Genomic DNA, 22,155 nt, shown 5'->3' on the forward strand with positions numbered 1-22,155 from the left:
AAAATTGTGTTCCATTACAAATAATGCTATCTTCTAAGTTGTGTATCAGATCCAGATGTAAATACCTGGAAATAAAAGCTGAAATGTTGATCTCTTGTCTCATATTCATCTTTTGATGTCAAACCCAAATGTTTTCAGTCGACAACAAAAGTAAACGAATTGGACTCACTGTTCCAATACTTTTGGAGGGCACTGTACATACTGTCCATTTATTGTGTTCTCAAAATAATGACAAGCAAAGAATCGACTGGCCTTGTTAATGTGTCCTGACATATTGACGGGTTAAAGCAAGAGAAAATTTTGTGCCTGAAATGTGGAGCACGGAAGATTTGTGTGCCTGAAATGTGGAGCACGGAAGATTTGTGTGCCTGAAATCTTTACCGGAGCGGGGGGCTTGGTGTTGCGATCACAAAATGAAGAAATAGAAATGTATGTGTTGCAAAGGAACGTGTTTATTATCAAAACGAACAAAAAGATTATAGCTTTAATTAGTAGTTACTTTTCAGATTAAACTTTTATAGCATAATGAGTTTATAAACAGAGATTAAACTTTCAGTGGTTATCAGACTTTTTGACTTATAGCTCCTACATCTCTTTTTTGCCTTGGTGCTATTTATTTTTAGAAGCTAAATCATTTAGGCTGTTTGCAAAATTGTATCGCGCTTGATGTGAATTAAACAGGCAGTTACGTCGAAATTTCACCTCTGGGCAAGCATGTCATCATTGAAATGGATCATATGTGGTGGTGACTTTAAAACTTCAGCATAGAGGATTTTTATTGAAACTTTGTTTCTGTCTGGTTTCTGTTACCTTACCTTCAAAATTACCATTGGCTTACCGGAGCCTCTCCCGCTCCATCTGAGCTCTGTGTCTCAATGTGACATGATGTGAAAGCATGCACAGGCGTCAGTGTTGATTGGCTATCACTTGTGCCATGTAACCAATCAGAGGGGGCTGTAAGCGGGACATTGTTACAAAGCCCAGTGCAGTGGGGACTGCAGGCAGGGAGGGAGACGGCTGTATCAGAGCCAAAGGAGCGAGTTTTAAAATACATTTATTTGATCGGTTATCAATGAAAAACGTCCAATGCCGATTACGGTAAACAGTAGGTTGTGTTTACTCACACACCGTGCGCCCAAATCATTTTCCTGGTTCGCACATATATACATTTTACGGGGTAAATGCGAATGAAATGCTCGCACTGCAGAGCACTTCTGCCCATGCCAGTGATCAAAGGACACTGAAATAACACACATACAGGTCTAACGCAAGTGTGTTTGAAAGTACTCTTTGAGTCTTAAAAAAAGATCCCACACACTGCTCTTGGTCACCTTGACAATTTATCAGTTATACTAATGTTTCAGTCATTCTGGACTTTCATCAAGAGTATTTCAGGTCATTAGAGTAAAATGTGTGCACTGACCAGTATATTCAGCCATGGACGTGATGGAAGATGCAGTGGAGCCGTTGTCCCAGTCTCTCTCTGCAGTTCGACTGTTGTTACGGCTGCCTGGAAACGACTCCACAGAGTCACAGCTAGAGGACACAACGACAGGAAGTACAGGTTGAACACTAAGGTTAACATGATGACATTTTTTGTCAACAGAAAATACTATAAAATATGCAAACTTAGACATAAATGCATCAAATTTTCTCAAGTACACGTATTTTTGTGGGCAACATACCGCTGGGAGCCAGCCCCTCCAGAGTTGACGCTGTCGGCCTCGTTGGTCGCAGCAGAGGCCAGGGACAGACTGGAGCCTGATTGAGCGTTACTCAGGTTGTCAGCTATGTGAAACAAAAATTTTTAGTGTCACTTTGGAAGCAACTCTTACACACACAGTAAAACCTTATCCATGGGACAAAGACATATAAAGAGACAGCATATATGCAGCCTCCTGACAGTTGGACTGAACATACTCAGTTTCTGATACTGATAAAACACAATACTATAATAGAGTGTATCTAGAATCTTGCATGTCAAACTCCCCGTAGTTTTGTTATTAATGCAACTTAAAGGGGACCTGTTATGCTCAGGTTTCAGGTTCATACTTGTGTGTTGGGTTTCTGCTAGAACATGTTTACATGCTTAAATGTCCAAAAAAACATCTTATTTTCCTCATACTGTCTGTGCTAGAACACCTATATTCACCCAGAATCGGGGAGATATTTACAACATCAGCAGCTAAGATTACATGTTTTCCTGACGTCAGCATGTAGCTTCATGTAGCAGTGTACTTGCAGCCGAGGAATGACTGTGTATAGCGGAGCTTTCTCCCATTAAAAATCACCAATTAAAAACTTCAGAAACATAACCGGACATGTTCAAACAGGAATACGAACCGAAATCTGGGAGAAAATAGATTACTGGTTTCCTTGACATTTGCATGTAACTTCATGTAGCAGTGTAGGTTAAATGTAAATATGTGCAGTGACGTGCCTGGGGCAGATGACTATATAAAGAAATCTGTCTTGGTCTGAGTTCAGCTTGCCTAGAAATTTGAAAAAACTGCTGGAAACAGTATTCACTATTCAGGGTCTGATGGTTTGCTGACAGGGATACAGGAATTACTTTTATATATATATATATTTTCCTCATTGTTTGAAACTTTAGCCACATTTAAAATGAACATCTGACACTGTAATAATATATATATATATATATATATATATATATACACTTTTATATATATATATATGACAGAAATTATGGAAAAGTGTAATAGGTTCCCTTTAAAGTTATGGAAAGATTAAATGATGGCAGCGATAATGCACTGGGGGAAAATGTTCTTGATTTAGTTGAGGTAGTGCCCTACTTAAATCTTAACACACCTCACAATCAGTCAGTTACTAGATGGCCTCCTGAACAACAGAAAAACTTAATCATATATTTGCTCCATGAAATATTGTTTCTTCTTTTCTACATGTTTATTGTTTTATTTCATGTAATTGTTACATTTTTGTATTATTTTTTATGGTGTTAACAGTGGTAGTCTCTGTTTCAGGCAAGGTGGGACAACTTCATTATAAAACACTGTTGGAAAGCCTAAATAAAATCCCTTAGTATCACTCCCTGATTTTGAACCCAATATTAAATCCAAAGAAGTGACGCAGACACTGGTGTCAGAAATGAATCTCAGTCATGTAAGTATTAATGTGGTATTAATAACTGTAGGACGTGTAATATTTGCAGTAAAATAACTGGCAGTGGGCCAACGTGCCCCACAGCTCATATGGAAACAAATCAAATGAAGCGTACCATGCCAGGACATGAAAGAAAAATGTAACAGCTAAATGTCAAAGTGATGATATAACCATCTTACGTGTGGAAGAGCACTTGGAGAAATTATCGCTGGAGGATTCCTCTCTGAAGACGGACTTGGGTCTGTGTTTCTGCTTGGGTTTGGGGGTTTTGGGCTTCACGAGGCCTTGTTCCTCGAACATCTCCTGCTGCTTCCTCCGCAGGTACTCCTGTTTTATCAGCTCCCGCCGTGTCTTCTCCTCTTCTTTACGCAGGCGGTCCTCCTCAGCCTTCCGCCTGGTATTGAAAACAAACATCTGAGTTTTAGCTTTCTTTGTGTTGAGAGTAACATCTGATGCCTACGCTGTTTGTAAAGTCAGTTGTTTAAAGGGTTATATTCGCACATCCAATTGTCTCAGATGCAGGTATGTTGGAAAGTATCACCTGAGTCTTAAAAGAAGATCATGCACACTGCTCAAGTAGTTATACTAACATTCTAGTCCCTCTGGAACGTCGTCAAAAGTAGTGGGTTACCTGGCTTCGTCTCGTTTCAGCTCTGACTCTGCTTCTAATTGTTGTTTACGGAGTCGAGCCTCCTCAGCTTTCTTCTGCTGCTTCAGCAAGAACGCGGCTCTCTTCTTTGCAAGCTCATCCTCTGCTTTCTGCTCATCCTACAACATGAGAAAATGAAACTTAAGTTTGGCATTGAAATAAATGACTAGACTGATCATAAAAAAAAAAAACAGGACAAAGAAAATGGTAAACTGAAATCGAAACTTGCCAATATTTCTGATATTCATGTACTAAAATATTTAACAGAATAATAAAAAAAGTTATTTTAAACATATCAATATCGAAAGAAATCATTAGAAGCACCCCTGATTTAAATAGCACACCATCAGGAATTAACTACACAATGGATGACTTCATTTCCTGATATCATCATCATCATCATCATCATCAGTGTAATAAAAACAAAATAAAAAGGGCATCACCTTGAAGAAGAACCCCATGACTGACTTCTGCTCTCCATCACCTCCTTCTGTCGTTGTGTTCTCAGCAGACTCCTCTTCCTCGGGGGCTTTCAGGTCTGACAGATCCACCTCAATCAGGTGTGATTTGTTGCGCTGCACCTCGTCTGATGGTATGTTCTCTTTCCCTGAACCGTCTGAAGAGTTGAGCTCAGACTCTTTCTGGGTGCTGGACAGGCACTCGTCAAAGGACACTTCTTGGGCAGCCACTGCCTTCAGGTCCACTCGGGTCGGCAGGCGAATGTTCGCCTCGTCGTGTAAGCGGTAGCTGGCACTGCGAGCATGGCCAGCGCCCGGCCTGTCGATTGTCTCTGCTGCTGTGGGGTTTCTGGGGCTGTCGGGCTGGTCGGTCCTGGGGGACCTGCCCCCAGCTGACTGCCTTGGGTGTGGTAATGTCTCTGATCCACCATGGGTGGGGGTGAGGGTCCTGGAGGCATGCCGGCTCTGCTCCTTGGCTATCTTAAGCTCTGATGGCTTGGACCTGGAGCTCCGGCCTGAGCTCAGCTTGGGGGGTTTCCTGGTGGGAGCCGTGCTGCTGCCAGAGACATGCTCCACAAAGTGAAAACTTCCCCCCGCCTTTGAGTCACCATTTTTGTCACTTGTGACACCAGGAGGTGGAGCGGCACCAGGGGGGGACTGTACATTCTGTTTCATCAACATCTCCTGCTGCAGTGAGAGCTGCATCATCTGTTGCTGGATGCTGCCAATAGCTTCGTTCAACAGATCAATGGAGCGGCTGCACTCGTTCAGGTCCAACTCTTCATCGAGATAGAAACTCCCATTGTTCCCTTTCTTGTCTGCTTCTAAGGCACCTGGCGGGGTGGTTCCTTCCACCACTTTGTCCCCTCTCAGTGCATCAACACACATATCATCTTTACTTGATGGTGCTTTCTCCCCACCGAGTTCGTCTTTAGAGATGTCAGCTTTAAGCGGGTTGGGCAATGTGTCACTCTTGCCTCCACCTTTCTTAACGATGTTCAGGAAAGCTGCCTTTCCCAGCTTCTGCCTCTGCCTTGCCGACAGTACTTCCATCTTCTTCTTCTGGTGCTCAATGGCGCGGCGTTTCTCCTCCAACTGCATGCGCAGCTGGACGATTTCAGAGGCCAATACATTAGAGCCACCGCTGCCATCGCCTGCACGAGCGCAACCACCCAAGGGTGAGGAGGGGCTCTGGTCTCTCTTCAGCCTCCAGGAAGAAGCCAGAGGCCCACTGCTCTCTGATCCATCTGGAGTGGTCCTTTGGGAGCTGGAGGCACTGGAGCGTAGGTCATGGTTGCTGCCGAAGCGCTGCTGCTGAGCTTTGCGCTCAGCAAAGGAGGTCATGCGCACACTGCCACTGGCCATACTGCTGGCCTGGGAGTGACCGCTAAGGCAGGGACTGGAGCGTCCACTGCCACCATTCATGTCTTTGTCCTCATGCTCTTTCACATTCATGTCCTCTTGGAGTTTGGCTGATTCTTCTTCTTCATCGTCCTCATTAAAGGCTTTCCTGGGCCAGCTTGGGTCTTTAGTGGTGACGGCTTCATCCAGATCCTCTTCTTCCTCATCCAGGTCTTCAAGCTCAGCGTCCTGACCTGGGCCAGACTTTGGTTCTTCAGAATCTGAATGTAGGTAGAAACCCCCAGCTGGCTCTCTGGACGAGGAGTCCACACTGCTGGTAACAACGGGCCTGAGCCCTGCCTGAGCCTGTGGAGGCTCAGCTGACATGTCTGCCCCCTCACCCGGAGGAGTAAAGGTTTGGTTCAGGCCACAGGGAGCTTTCCTTCGAACGGCTGACGTAGATCCATCTCCTCGACGTAGAGAGCCTCTTCCTGAAGAGTGGGGCCCTTCACCACTCTCCTCTTCCTTGTTTAGGCATACAGACTTCTCTTTAGCCGTTTTGATAACGGCAGGCATCAGTGGTTCTAGGTAAAAGCTATCTGGTGCAGGTTTGGACTCAGTGGAAGGTTTGGGTGCCACTGTGGCAGTTGCTTGTGTCCCATCAACCCGTTTGGGGATGACGGAACCATCAGTCCTTGCAACTGCTGCCAGAGTTTCTTCCTCGTCCTCAATGTTGACATTGCCCAGGAGGCTGTGGCCGTTGACTCTGCGCATTGCAGCCTGTGAAGGCTGGTGGACAGCAGTCTGATGTTTGGGTGTGATGTTGGTGATGTTGGACGCCAGGCTGTCCTTACTTATGGAGCGAGCCAGACTCACACTGTCGCCAGAAGCAATGTCTGCATCACTGTCTGTGGCTGAATGAAACACGTAGGGGCTCAGCGTGGACAGCGGTCTGCAGAAGGAGAGCGTGGGAAAATCTCACTTGTAAAGTCAACATGATATACAGCTATCGGCCCCCACACCGATCTTTAAGATTAGATTGGGTCACGCCTTCTACTAGTTCATGGCAAAATTTCTTTATATATAATATCTGGTCAGAATCTGCTACGATAAAATAAAGCAAGAAGCCAACTTGTTCAAAACCCAGAATAACCCAGAATATTAAATTTTGTTGAAAATGACTTAACAATTAATTGATTATGAAAATAGTTGCCAAATAACAGTCTGGCTTGATAATGAATTAACTGACTAATCATGGCAGCTCTACAAATATTAATGCACCACCAGAATCTTTGCCATATAAATAAAGTTATTGGACCCACCTACCTACAAATAGACCAACAAGAAAATAATATTTGCATCCATTGCAATTTAAATATTCATCAGCAGATTTAAAACAAAGACCTCTCATCTTCAAAAAGGTGTCATCTTCTCACCTTAACAGTAATATACAGACTGCCATATAAAAAAAAAGGTTGTTCCAAACTAAACCTAAGTACAAACATTTGTTTTAGATTAGACTTCATTAAATTTTGTGACTACTTTAGGTACCTCTGCCTTTTATCAGGCCATGCAACGACGGAGCCTCGGGGTTGTCCGTCCACCTGAGTCAGGGAGTTGGAGCGGTTTCTGATACCTAACCAGAAACATACACACAAGCGATGAATAAGTATAATAACAGCTGCTGGTCCCCATCATACAATGACAAGAAAACCTGCATCGTTTGTTGGTATGTAAAGGGTGTTAAGACTGTCGTCCTTACCTGCACCATCATCTCCTTGCTGCTTTTGTTGCCTCTGTCGGAGGGGCAGGAGCGGGTGGGAAGGACTGAAGGTTGGACCCCCTTTACTAAAAACCAAAAACACAGAAACATTGTTTTTAGCAGGTTACAAAATTTGAACTATTATTCAAACACTGCTGGCAAAGCAGATTAGCAGCAAGTCGCACTGGATTAACCAGGAACACACAGTTAGGACATCTTTCCCTAAACCAAGTGCGTTCAGTTATCTTTCAACACAGATGCAGACAAAGCCAAACACCTTACCAAGACAACAGGCAAGCAAGTGACATGAAAAAACATGGCATGAAAAAAACCCAAGTGACAGTTCTGTGCCCCTTAAGACAGCTAACCTAAACCTTCAGACCCCAACACGAACACTGACAATGCACACACAGACGATGAGACAATGCAATAATCAGCTGTGCAAATCATTATCAATTGTGGTGAAGTGAGAAGACAAAGGGTTAGAGGTGGAAGGCACATGACGAGAACGAAGGTCAGACACTGCGGCATATCTACCCGTCCTTGTGGGGCTACTGTAAGGTGGTTAGGAGACAGCATCATGATGAGGTGGAATGAGAAGGAAAGTGAGAGAAGACTTACAGGGGGTCAGAGTCTTCAGGGTGCAGGAAGTACCTGTTACAGACTTCAGGGCTGCTCTGGTTATCAGCTACACCAGGGCTGGCCAGGAAGCTGCGCTTGGTGGCGTTGGAGATAGGCACTGATGGGCGGGCACTCTTGGGCTGAGCAATGGCTCGAGCTGAGGAGAGGAAGAAGACAGAGGTGTTAATTATGTTAATATATGCAGTGATCGATGCTGGCTGTCATAAGAAAATCTCAATCTGGGAGTTACTTCCAATGATGTTAACATGACATTTTGATTTTGTTAAAAAAAATCTTGATGAATAAAAAGACCATCAAATAAGTAAATATACCACCTTCTTAATGAATGCGATATTTAATGAGTACAGTTAGGTGTGACTTCAAGCTACCTCTCTCTAAATTTGTAACAGACTGAGTTATATGATCATGCTGAAGGACTGGTGCAGATGGGCACACAAAGGCAACCTCCTGAAACCCAGAGGAAAAAAGGTTTTATATTGTGATATATACGTAGATTTTTTTTAACACAATTTAAGTAATTAGGACGTGAGGAACATTTTAAAGAATTTTTTCTAATGTTGTTTATTTATGTTTTATATATCTATTTCCCTTAGACATTTGGTCAATCTTTTCCATTAAATTACAGTGCATTTACATTATATAATTACATTTACTTTTAAGAAAAGTAATATTAAAAAGGTACGCTAAAATCATGTGGTTTTCTTATACTAACTACTGTGTAACATTAAAAGCTGCTTGGGCATGAGTCTTTCACCAGTGTGACATTTTTATTTTGTATCCAGAGTGTAGGAATCCCACTGTGATGCTTACCATCTTTGAACTCTTGGAGACCTCTGGGCTGGACAAACTCTGGCTTCACGGTCTCAAACCACCAGAAGAGTTCAGCGATGAACACCATCACATTGTGCTGCATAGAGAGCACAAGAAACACTTAAAAAGACTTCAAGAATTTACCCTACATAATACAAGTGTTTTTTTTAAAAATCTGTTAGGCAGGTAAAATAGTACAGCAGCAGTGTCTGTTGCTGCCTGATAAAATGGCTGGCTTCTTGTATGACAAAGTTAGTTGTACATTTTTATTCCAAATGTTTATGAAATCACAGTGGGTCACTTTTTATACCTTGAGCACAAGTGGTGAGTAGAGCATGTCCTCCGTTGTCAGATAAAAACTTTTATTCAGATACTCGTTGGCAAACTCTTTGAGTAGCTGGATGTTGTAGAGGCTATCAGCAATGGAGGGGACTTCCTTCAGGCAAATATCTGATCAACCAGGCAGAGAGCAGAGTTATATCAGAACACAACTCAATGACCTGATGGCTTTAAATGTCATACTGACTGGACTGGGACAGTAAGCCATGTGCAAGTGCCAAAAATAGAATCACACATGGATATTAAATTCAATGTGTTAGCAAGGAAAGCACGATGCTCTTAATGGAAGAATTCTTCGAGGGCAACTGATAATTATAGAGACATAGCTTTTGAACGTGGGCTTGTGAGTGTGTGACAGTACATGCATGACATGAAGGCACAGCATACCCTCCAGCTTCATAAGATCTGGGCAGTAGTAGTTGACCACAGTGAGCAGTGCAGCTCCGTCACAAACATCCCTCATGAGGTCTTCCAGCAGAGGGAAAAAGGGCAGCTGTCGGCCTGAGGCGTGCTCCCGACGATACCGTACCTAACCACCAGGGGGAGAGGATGAGGGTTTTATGAGAAGAAAGGCCACAGCAGCAACACACAACAGCAAGGCGCTACCAAGAATCACAGGACATTAAACATCCTAAATGCAATGACTAGTGTCACAAGTACAAATCTCTTTTGTTGTGAGATTCACGTCTGAACTAGTCAAGGCATATACTGACCATGGATGTTTCGGCTTCAGTTAATGCTCTAAGCTATCCATTTAAACATCAGATCAAGGTTCTCCCCTGGTGTTTCAAAGCAAACTTTGAGCTGATACTCCTCTTCAACTGATCAGTAGAAGGCTTAGTGTAATTTGTGAAAGAAAATAAAGCTGACTGACAAAATCTTGTAGCACCTTGATCACCCACTTTAGGGAGAACCCTGAGGACCTGGTAAACTGTGAGGGGATGGAGGTGAAGGTGTTAGAGCAGCAACATGAGTAACACAGAGTGGATGGTCAGCCGTCCTCAGGCCTTACAGGGAAGGTGGCTGGAAGTGGAGCCCATTCAAACTAGGCAACGTGACCCAGCTGACTGGGAAGAGAAACTGGGGTAATCGCTGGCCCACTTATTGGAAATGAGTGTGTAGTAAGCACAGGAACTCACTCACCCCAGCTGCATTAGTTTTGGAAACCTACTCTTACAGCTGATAGGGATGAGCATTTTCTGCATTTATTACAGTGTCCACAATTCATTCATCAAATTGAAAAAGCACAAATTAACTAAACACAACAGACCCAAATGATACAGGCTAATCATTGTTACATAGGCACCCGTTATAGAAACTAAAAATAGACATCAATTACAGACCTATATGACTTGGAGCAACATAAACAGACCGCACAGGATGCCTGAGCAGACTGTACTAACTGGTACTGCTGCTTGTCACTCCAAATGTTTCTGCATGACTTAAAGATATTCACCTTATACTGGAAATACCGCTCCCTATGTAACGACTAATCAACCTCACATTGTCTGTGGCACTTGTAAAAGACACATAAAGAAAATTATTGGAAGTTATCAGGAAATGCAGACTGAATGAGGCTTGCAGTGTCTCCAATGTGGAGAGACGTCCAAGATATTTGAATCACTTGATGCAGAAGCAAGAATGATTCCAACAGATATTAGTTTTTTGTCGATACAGCCTAATATATGTGTCCGTTGATTAGTAACAAAAAAAAATGCACTACAGTAAAACCAAGATAGGTTTGAGGTATTTAGAAAAAGTGTTACAATTTCATGGTTTGAACAGCAGACAGCACTGACAAGTTGATTTGCTCAGTATGTATGTTGGTCACAATTCTTTAAAGACGATGAAATATCAGTTTTAGTGTTGCCCTTTAAAAAATGTAGTATGGGTTGGGCTATACACTCCAAAGACAAAAACGTTAAACCCTTTAACAAAAAGATCAAAGCTTTATTCAGGGCTCCAGACTAACGTTCTCACAGATGACTTTCTCAGTTGGTCACAAAAACACAGGATTTGGTCGCACTCTTCTTCATCATCATTGTTTCTTTGTTTTTTATTCCAATAGCCAAAAACTGAAAAAAGTGCTACTTTGGCTCTCATGCCACCGCCTCTCTCTGTCTGTGGTCACCACTCTGCAGCCTCACTCAATATCTGATTTGCTACACATAACGAGTGACAGCCTATCAACACTGAAGGCTGCTGCGCCACAGACAGCAAAGACGAACACAGACTGGAGCTGCTCCAGTGAGTGACTGGACTTGGATCTGTGCATCGAACATGAGACAGCATATATTACTGAAGCTGTAATAAACATCACAATCCTCTACACTGAAAAACAACCAGTGTTTCCACTGGTAACATTCTGCCGTTAGTAGCAGTAATTACTGGATGTAACTTCAGTAGTGTAAGTACGAGATCTGCAAGGACAGGTAGAGGTAGTGAGACAGCTCCTGCACGCAGTGACGATGCAGACATTTCATACACCTCAAGTACATAACGCACACCTGTCAGTGCCCATTTAACACGTGTTGGACCTGCCATATGAATCATCTGTCACTGTGTGAATGTGACCACATGAAATCTTAACTAACACACAACCGTCACACATGACCATTTTTGTTGCAGTCTAGAGCCCTGTTTATTTTAAACACAAACTGATCAAACATGCCAAACCCTTGCACAGGACTGATGCAACTATGAGATAACTATGCACAATCTAAAAGGATCACAGTCAGCACAACACAGCTGAGCAGCTAAAAAGATATTCATCCAAATAACTTATTACATACAGCATTTATTTATTTATTACTATAAGGCATCTACAGTGTATTAGGAGGCCATTCAACAACATTATACCATCTGTACTGAGGCAGCTTTTGTCACAAGCCACAGGTGAAACTACCAAACTTAAGGAGCTCTACTACAAAATACGCTCTACATCAGGGGACTTCTCCTGACTAAGAGTGAACATTGTACCGCTTTGGAGAGCCCCTCTGGCTCCAGCATGCAGTGGGCCAGCTCGTGCATGACATCAGGCTGACACACACACACACGAGAGAGCAGAGATACTGTCAGAGGAGACCGTGTGCACAGAGGAAACAGTGTGTGAGAGCAGAAGAGAGAGACCGGAGGGGGAATGACAAAGCAGATCAGTGAGAGGAGGTGGCCAGGGATGGGACAGCAAAGCAAAGGAGAGGTGTAGGCATGGATTCCCTCTTATTCTCACTGGGCAAGCAAATACCAAACACACACACACGCACAGCGAATCCACATGGCCTACTTGAGCTTGAAATGAGATAGCACACATTGCGTAGCTAAAAGAATATTTTTTAAACACTTCACAAAGGTCAGAATAACCTTACACCTGTGTGACATATTTGCCACAAGGGGAAAAAAAGAAACAAAAAAATAGCTGTCAGCTTTCTCCCCCTTGCTGACACACCGGCTACAAGCAGCACAGAATGAGCTTGAATGAGCCATGGTGGAGTGTGCGCGCACATCAACACAGAACTATGCGTGCAAGGGGGAGAGGGGGACGAAAATGGGGTTATGGGCGGGGGGGGGGGGGGGGGGGCGCTGGCATCCAACTTACAGGGACTAGCTTCCAATACCATTTGGAGGGAGACTATCCAGTTTGCAGGGATAAGAGAGGGGAGGGAAGGACAGATGAGGAACAGGAGCAGAGAGATCAACAGGTCAGAGGTCACAGACAAAAGGTTTGGATCTGCTTCCGGTTTAAACAGAGAAAAACAGCGCAGGGTCAGAACAACTCCAAAATGCCATTACGGAGAAACATTCCTTATCAAAACTAAGGATCCTGCCTTTGTCTTGAACCAAGTTTTTACTTGATAAAGATTTTGTGGCGAAGACACCTGGATAAAGACTAATGAGGGAAATGTTTTTAATAAAGGAGTTTCTCCTGAAAGACCCCATATACGAGAAATATTGAGCTACTGGCAGAAATCTGTTGGCCATTTTAGCTCTGGTAATTTAGGTTTCTTCTCCCGCATAGAAGACACTGTGAGTGCCATTACCTTTTGGTGGCTGGGGGACTCCAGGGGGTGGTGCTTGACTTTGTGCTCCCTTTCTGTAATTTCCCTCATCTTCGTGTTCACCTGCAGAAGAAATAATGACACACTTAAGATGTTTTCATGCACTCAAGATACCAGATACACAGAGGATAGACAGAAAAGAATATGCAGATAATTTAAAAACATGTTTACATGCTCTGTAGTAACCAGGCTAATGTACATCTGCATATACATGCGACGGGTCAGTAACCAGTTTTTCCCCTACCCTCAACCTGTGTTTTTTTCTTCGGTGCATGTGTCTGTAGCCCCCTTTACACTGCCTGTTCAAGACGGGAGTGTTACGCTGTTATACTGCCTCGCCGTTCTACATAAAAAAGTGTGATCAGGGACCCAGGGGCAGACTTTTCTCACCTTTAAGCCAGTAGCAGAGGTAGTTAACAGAGCCAAATCAATGTCTGTGTAACAGGGAGGGCTAGCAGGACCGGATGGGTGCAATGTTTTAATGACTTGCTATGTGTGAGCCCACCGCCAGGAGATCTAAAGCATGCAGCAGTTAGCAGCTAACTCATAGAAGAACAGCAGCCAAAAATGTCCCCAAATTGGGGGGACAGTGAGGATTTGGAGCTCCTTACCCTCTGAGCAGAGGATAAGATCAGCTGCCATAACAGGGATGGTAAATGATTGCTATGCCATTGTTACTGTTTAGAAAGCACTGCCCAACACATCATATTTCACACGAACAGGCTGGTGCTGTTGTGTTACACGTCATGCCCGTCACGCCTCTTTTGCTTCTGCAATACTGGCATGCTCTCTAACATCACACAATGGAGCAGCATGGTGCCGCCATCATTAGTTTTGTATAAAAAAAACAAAAACAAAACTGGCTTAATGAAGGGTTTCTGTTGCCCTGTTGTAGGATATCTATATGAAAGAGCCTGTGTCACAGCAGACTGTCATCTCAGTGAGAGGTCAGATAGACAAAGCACAGCTCTTCTTCACACATCTGCGCAAAATGTGTCAGAATTTTACAAAGACTCAACTACTTGTCAGAGTTATTTATGGTTTTGAAAGGCTATTCTGTGTTAGTCCAATAAAACAAGCCACCTTCAGCTCTGGGAAACTCTGATGCTATCAAAGTTTTCTGACATTTTATAGACAACATTTAATAGATTATTCAAAATAACAATCTTTTATTCCCCCACTTAGGAATAAAAACTGTCAAGTGCATACAGACGTTTCCTTTTCCCAGACAGTGATGGTGTGGAACATCATGGTGATTAATGGACACACTGCGTCATGACTTTTGCTGCCTCAGGCCTTTAACTCGTTGAAAGATGAGTGCAACATGAGCCTGAGCCTCTTGTGTGTGCACCAGATCCACACTCCTATCTGTTGGCCCTTCTCCAAGCACAAGTGATATTCGGTCTCAAGAAGACAAGTGGGGCACTGTCGCTGATGATGTCAGCATGAAAACAGCTTATTCCTACCACATGTTTCTGAGTGGCAGCCTAGGATTATAATGGACAAGACATTTAGGGAATAAAAGGCTGGACTTGGTGCAAGACGTATGGAACGCTGATGGGAGTGTTATATATGTGGTTTTGTGTTTCTTTATTGCATCTGCACTGCTTACGTCTCTGCTGTGTGTGTGTTTGTGTGTTCAAACCTTGTTTATCCAGAAGACCATGGCATCCTCCAGGTCGAAGGGTAGCTCCTTGGAGGCACTGAAGGTAGAAAAGCGCTTGACAGAAGCTACCACTTTCTCGATGCTGATCATCTCCACTGTGTAAGCCATCATCAGGGCATCGATCATGGGCATGTGAGCACTCTGGGCGAGGGAGAAAGAGAAACAGAGGACAATTCAATTCATTGAATTTTTCCCCCAGTTTCCAATTTAATTAAGATCAAAGCTAGAGGCAAAGAAGATGAAACTGCAATCTAAAGCAGATTCACCCAAACAACATCAAGTCCATGAAGCTTATTAGTGTTGAATATAACCTATATGTGTTTACTTTGTAATTCCAGCAAATGAGGCCTATGCTAAAATAGTGAAAGTGTATTTTTAGTGTGTTTTAAGTATGCCATTCCTGATGAAAACTGGGAAATTACCACCAGCTGCAGACATCACTTGACCTCACACATTAATCAGATTTTGTGCAGCTCTTTCTAGAGCCAAAAAAAGCTTCACACAGCTTTTTCACATATGCAGTAGTGCTCCTCCAGACCTGTAAACAGACTTTGATGTGTAAAATAAGTGGGTGGGGTTCCCCTTTCAGTGCTCCTTCATCCTTCAGACATGTTTGTATGGCTCTTCTAAGAACTAGTTCATTTCAAGCATATCCCAATCATTACTTTGACAGGATATGAACCATTTCATGGTCATATTCTTTTATAAAAAGTGTTTGGTGAGCAGTGAATTCTTGGACATAGCAGCCAATATTAGAAAGCGATGCCATGGTGAGGAAACTTACATGACAGCACCGGTGTTGCTGATTACACTGGACATTTTATAAGAAAAGATGTTCGCTGATGATGGTCAATATCTATAGAGTGCTGGTTTAAATTACTACTAATGCTAACCAAACATTTTCTACTGCTGCAGCTTCACATTAAAAACATTTACCAAGTGAAACATGAGTTGACTTTTATTATGAAGTGGTCACAGGAAATACAAAGTGTTTTACAGTGAGATTAACACTAACACCGCGGTTCATCAAAAAAAATGTCTACAAAATAAGACAACGTCATTTTTGGCATTTTTTGACAGCAGATCATTTTGAAATATTGCAGGGAGCAATGAAAACAAGAAAAAGCAGCCACAGTGAGCTGTTAGATGAAGAGCTGGCGGCCACAGGCTGGTCAATTCCAACCTCTTAGAAATGCAACCAATAGGGATGGGAATCGAGAACCAGTTCCAGTTGAGATCTGGTTTTAAACTGTCCAGTCCTTTTATTGATGCCGGCACATTTTCCTGACAGTTGCACAATGCAAAACAACAATGTCAAATCATGCGTCTACACTGCTAGAAACTTGTGACAAGCAAGAGTCATGGCAGAGAGGGAGAAAGAGTCCAAAGCATGGCTTCATTTCACAAGGAAAGATGACAACAGTGCTGCTTGTAATGTCTGTAAAATTATGATTTCAAGTAACAGTGGAAACAACAGAGATGATAAAGCAGTAGTGGCGACACTGAAAACTAGGGGTGAGAATCACCAGAGGATCCACGATACCATACTTAAGACACTATACATTACAGCAATCTTAAATATGTTGCGATACACTGAGTATTACCAATATATTGCAATATATTGTGATGTATTACTTTTTTCCAACTGTAAATTATGTCCCTAGAGGAAAACTTTGTCATCATCTGTTTTATCTAATATGTTTAATAAGTTTTCAGTCTGTTCATCTCATTTTTTCGCAGCAGCAAAACGTATCTCATGGACTGAAAAAGCAATTCATTATATTATTCTAGTGGGCCGCTTTAATTTGTATTTGTAATATTTATAATTTATGTAATTAAAAAATTGTTACTTGGCACTCTGTGGCGATACGATATTGCCACACAAAAATATTGCGATACTACACTGTACTGATTCTTTCAAGACCCTTACTGAAAACCTGTATAAAAAACAGCTTTTTTCCACACAGAAAACTGATTAAGAATCAATAGGAACTCAATAAAAAAATCAGGGGCAATAAGCTGCAATAAGCAGAATCAATAATGGCACTGATTTCAATAAAATCTTAACAATTTTTAGGGGTGCACGATAACTATCGGGCCGATAACAGGAATTATTACGTCATTCCGATAAGTCCGATATCATGACGAATAGCCCCGATAACATATATAATTTTGTCAGCACGGCAGTGCCCCGCTCCCACTATGAGACCTGATTGGCCTGCAGTGAATGCTGCGTTCAAGTGACGTCGGCATAATCAGAAAAACTCTTTCTGACTGGGAAAATTCAAGAATACCCCCTCATGTTGGAAAACAACTCGTTAACTCGGTCATAATTTCACACAGACGCACACACACACTCTCTTTCTCACACACACACACACACACACACACTCTCTCTCTCTCTCACACTTTGCACGGTATACTGGTACCAACAGTAGACCGCGGCACTAAAACTCCACAGTACATATCAGTGTTTCCGCTACATTCATTTAGCAGCGGCGTGAATACCTTGTTGTCATGACTGCCCAAAAGTACCTGAACAGCTGAGCCATGGCAGCATGTGGCGTATCAGAGGAGAAACTTTAGGGACTATTCGTTACTTATGAAGGGACTTGTTAGGGGAGGAGGGTGGCTGGTTGATTTTTATTTCATTTATTTATTTTATTTTGATCCTCCCTATGTTAATCGCTTACTGATGCTGTTTTTGAAGCATGAATAAGTCAATAAGTAATTTATTTCATTGAAATATCATTGATGTATTATAGAAAAGTGATTTATCTTTTTATAAATGACAAGGCACATCTGCCTCATTTTTGCTGTGGTATAGTGATACTACTCAGAACTGTGATACTGTCACTGGTATCGTACCGTGGGTCCCAATTTTGGTACCGTGACAACACTATCTCAAACACACACAGACTCTGTGTCTCTGTCTCTGTCTCTGTCTCTCTCTCTCCTAATATGAGATAAACGAACAACTGAACCCCATTTACCTTAGTGAAAAGGTATTCATTTGAATGGAACCATGGAACCAAACTTATTTTTTTGTTACTATGGAATGCACTTTTTCAGTTTGTTTACATAGACAAGTCTAACTTGTTCAGTGCAATCATTTTCTATATATATTTATTTTTTTGAACTTCTGGAATGAACTTTTTCAGTTTGTAATCCCGATGCATGTATTTGCATCAGTTCAAGGGGCCTTTATTTTTATATCAGTAAGTAATACACTTTATTTAAATTGATGTTCATTTGAGATATCAAATAGTTTTTTTGTTTGATATCTTTTCGAAAATGTTTGAGATGCTTGCCAATAGTTTTTTCATTGGAAAAAATAAATATATCTTCATTTAAAGAGTCAAAACTGTTTTTGTTTTGTTCATAGTATTGATGTCATGATCTTAGGTATATATATATATATATATATATATATATATATATATATATATATATATATATATATATATATATATGTGTGTGTGTGTGTGTGTGTGTGTTATTGGTTATCAGTTATCGGTATTGGCCTTTACGAACTGAAAGTTATTGATTATCCGTATCGGTTTAAAAGAAAAGTTATTGTGCATCCCTAACAATTTTCCATCCCTTGCAACAAAATCCTTTTTTGTTTGATATGTTTTCAAAAATATTTGAGATGCTTGCCAATAGTTTTTCATTGGAAAAATAAATATATCTTCATTTAAAGAGTCAAAACTGTTTTTGTTTTGTTCATAGTATTGATGTCATGATCCTAGGTGTGTGTATATATATATATATATATATATATATATATATATATATATATATATATATATATATAAAATGTATATGTGTGTGTGTGTGTTATCGGTTATCAGTTATCGGTATTGGCCTTTACAAACTGAAAGTTATCAGTTATCCGTATCGGTTTAAAAGAAAAGTTATCGTGCATCCCTAACAATTTTTCATCCCTTGCAACAAAATCCTTTTCCCTCATAGACGTAATTAGGTTCCCTGCTTGCATTAGGTTTAAATCTGAAATATTGCTAAATAGGCAATTTTGCTTTTCACTTTGACACCATATCCTCTGCCATCATCTTGTAGTCCAATCTCCTTACTGTGATCACCTGATATTTGAAATCTGACCCTGCTGCTGTATGAAGCACTTTCAGTTTAAAATTTCAGCATCCAATGTTCAACTAAGTAGTAGGCCTAATAAAAAAGAGAAATGACAGTGGGGGAGGTGGACATGTACTTTAATAGGTGTATGCCAAAACAACGACTACCGCAGCAGCCTACTATACAGCTCTACTGGGACAATCCTTCGGTTTCTAAACAACTGTGTAGCCTTAAATAACCCGCCACGGTTTAATCAAAGGTGACACCTCTCATTCAGCACAATGGGTGTCCCTTAAACCCTCTCTCTACATCCTAATGAAATCAAGGAGGCCCAGCGGGGATATCCTCACTCCGAGTGGCCCCACACCTGGTGCTTACCAGTAAATATACTGCTTCTTGATAGCCAGAGTGGGAATTAACACAGGCCAAATAATCATAAATCTTTGTCCCCGGCTGGCACAACCCAATTTTGATTGTCACTCTCTTTTTGTGAATCTCATTCTCTGTAAAAGTCTGTGACTAAGGCTTTTTTTCTTGTCCACAAAATCACAATACAGCATGTGAATCCATTTACAGAACAAATACATACATGCCATTGTTTCAATCAGTGTTTTGTGTAACGTGCTGCTGGCCTAATCCAATTGGTGATGGAAGTGCTCGGAGATTAGCCTCGTTAACATAACGAATGAGGGCTATTCAGAGCTTTCACCACAGCACGACCTACATGGACAGTAACAGTGTAAATCTACTTTCAGACAAAACTAGACTGTAAGATATCAGACAGGGGGAAGTTGATATATGAGGAAAGGATGAAGACTGACCAAAGGCTGCTGAAATGGATTCATTCACACAGTGGATACTGTTCTGCTGAGCTGGTTTCTGTTTTCAAAGGCAATTTAATCATTAAGGCGTAAAGGTGTGTGTAGGATTTAGGGGGATTTATTGGCAGATATGTCATATAATATAGTGAGTATGTTTTCTTCAGTGTATAATCACCTGAAAATGACATTACCTTAGAATGGGCCGTTAATATCTACATAGGCAGGGCTTGACGCTAACTTTTTTCCCAAGGAGCACATGTGCTCCTAAGTTGAAAAAGTAAGGAGCGAACAAAGAACTTTAGGGGCACAATGTAAATTGATCAAATAATGTGTTTTCCGTAATAAACGTGATGCCAATAGACATTTACAAGCAAAATTATTTAATGAATTTGTATACAAAATGTACAGAAAGGTAAAATCATCAAGTTTTGAAAAAGTATTGCAATTTAATTTTGTCTTTAATGTTATTATCTTATATATATTATCTTTGCAATATGATTATCTTATATGATGTTATTACTATCCTAAAACATTCTCCAGGTCCTCTGAAACTCTGCAGGACTGAAGCCTCTTTCACACAGAGCTTTCGCGGCGCCCTCCGCAGGGTAGGGCGCAGAGGACAGGATTTGGGGGAGTACAGGCTCCTTCAGGAGCTACAGCTCCATGGTGACCGCTTTCGGGTCTACTTCAGGCTCTTCTCTGCTATTGGATGCGTGGCGCCGAGGTGTCGTCACAGCGCGTTGCAGTGAAATTAAAAAAAATTCAATTCGAGCGCAGGCTGGCGGTGCGCGCCACTCAGCTCGGCAGCAGAGCGGTGCGCTCTTTCGCCGTGGTAGCACATACACAATGAATGGGTTCATCGGCGGAGGTCTGCGCTTTGCGCACTCTGTGTGAAAAGGGCTTTATTTCCACCCTGCCCAGCAGCGGTACCGTGGCGAACGGTCCCTAAAGGCCTCTACACATGATCAGCTGTAAAACCGCTTTGCGCTGGCTGTCCCATTGTTTGTCTATGGAGAGGGCAGCAACACCTGACAAAGCGGCACCGCTACCCTTGGCGTCTGTTTCTACAGCAGCCCAGAACAGACAAACCAAACACTGGCTTTGGATAGGGCAGTTCGCCTTTTCATATCAGCCACCATAGTTAGCAGCCCCTCTGCAACTAGAGCGTCGCATTAACACTCATTTTCTAACATGAAACTGCTTTATTTAGTGTTTTTACTGTTTAAAATCACTGGATCAGATTGTTTTGGAGAAGAAGAGATCTCTGCAGATTGGGTCCCAGTAAATATATCTTGAATGTCTGGATCAGAGAAAAGAGTTGAGTATCCTTTGGCAGGTGCTGGGGGAGCTGTCCATCTCTGACATGCCAAGCAGCATCTGAGAAACACTGATTTATAACTTGAAACTGCTTTATTTTGTGTTTTTACCGGTTAATCAACTGGTCAGTTTGTGTTTTGGGGGAGGGAATCCTTTGCAGGTAATTCGGCTCCCAGGAAAAAAACTTTCTGAAAAATAATCACTAAAGGAATTCTTATAGGGGGAAGTTTCAGATAGTTGCAATCTGCAAAGCTCACTGCTGGACGCCACTAAATCCCCCTAAATCTAAGGTAAATTCTTGTTCCTTTTCAACTGGCAAATCTCTGTTCACAACTTCAGTTGCTCTGCCATAATTCAAAGGATAATTCACTTTCAAAAAAACTCTGTTCTTACAATTAATTTAGCAGCTTACAAAATCCATCAACTGTCAGGCTTTTCACATGAAGGTGCGGAAAAAACACGGAAAAATTCTCTGTTAAATGTGCAATTCAATATAAGGAGCAGAATTTTGATATAATGTATGTGCAACATGATAATGCAGAAATAGATAATGTGACTTAAAAAAAAGGAGCACTGCGTTTACCACCCAAGTGTCAAGAAAGTGCTCAATAAACAAACAAAAGGGCAAATATAACAGCATGATGTGCTGTTAAATCTTTTGTTCTCCTCCAACACTCACTCTGCCCTTCATCAGCGCAGCGTAGAGTCCCATGGAGAGGGCTGCTGTTGCCCTGAGCTGTCTGTGCATGTGACAGACAGCCCGCATGCATGTGCACAGACACACACTAAAACACACATACAAAGGTTTAAGTGGACTCGAGAGGATGGCTAGCTTCTCAAGGCCTTACAAGCCCCAGCTGTTGCCCCAACAAGAGCCAGACAAGGTGCAGAGGAACTCGCTGCAGGTGCAGAATCTGTTTCACTCACACTCACACACACACAAATGTACAAAAATGCGAGTTGCTATGGAAACGCCTGTCAAGTCAGCAAACTGGGAGGGGGGGGTTCCAACAGTCTATCAGAGATAAGCGGTGTCCTGCTCAGGATTTTCCATCC

At 41.9% G+C, this 22,155-nt stretch overlaps 1 protein-coding gene across 3 annotated transcripts in view; it reads right to left on the reverse strand.

The window, feature by feature from the left end:
* The window catches only part of camsap1b (calmodulin regulated spectrin-associated protein 1b), a 38,686-nt gene that overhangs the window by 5,125 nt on the left and 11,406 nt on the right, over nucleotides 1-22,155 (reverse strand). The window contains exons 4-17 of one of the 3 annotated variants that reach the window (XM_033619452.2): nucleotides 14,846-15,007; nucleotides 13,183-13,263; nucleotides 12,741-12,773; nucleotides 9,533-9,674; nucleotides 9,117-9,256; nucleotides 8,807-8,903; nucleotides 7,976-8,132; nucleotides 7,355-7,440; nucleotides 7,144-7,228; nucleotides 4,237-6,544; nucleotides 3,776-3,912; nucleotides 3,324-3,538; nucleotides 1,686-1,788; nucleotides 1,424-1,536 (exon numbers count right to left, since the gene is read on the reverse strand). In XM_033619452.2, coding sequence (XP_033475343.1) covers nucleotides 1,424-1,536; nucleotides 1,686-1,788; nucleotides 3,324-3,538; nucleotides 3,776-3,912; nucleotides 4,237-6,544; nucleotides 7,144-7,228; nucleotides 7,355-7,440; nucleotides 7,976-8,132; nucleotides 8,807-8,903; nucleotides 9,117-9,256; nucleotides 9,533-9,674; nucleotides 12,741-12,773; nucleotides 13,183-13,263; nucleotides 14,846-15,007 — 3,859 coding nt within the window. The remainder of the gene's footprint in view (nucleotides 1-1,423; nucleotides 1,537-1,685; nucleotides 1,789-3,323; nucleotides 3,539-3,775; nucleotides 3,913-4,236; nucleotides 6,545-7,143; nucleotides 7,229-7,354; nucleotides 7,441-7,975; nucleotides 8,133-8,806; nucleotides 8,904-9,116; nucleotides 9,257-9,532; nucleotides 9,675-12,740; nucleotides 12,774-13,182; nucleotides 13,264-14,845; nucleotides 15,008-22,155) is intronic. The other 2 variants (XM_033619453.2, XM_033619454.2) reach the window with 2 other exon arrangements.

This window comes from Epinephelus lanceolatus, chromosome 9 (genome assembly GCF_041903045.1).
Source record: "Epinephelus lanceolatus isolate andai-2023 chromosome 9, ASM4190304v1, whole genome shotgun sequence".
NCBI lineage: Eukaryota > Metazoa > Chordata > Actinopteri > Perciformes > Serranidae > Epinephelus > Epinephelus lanceolatus.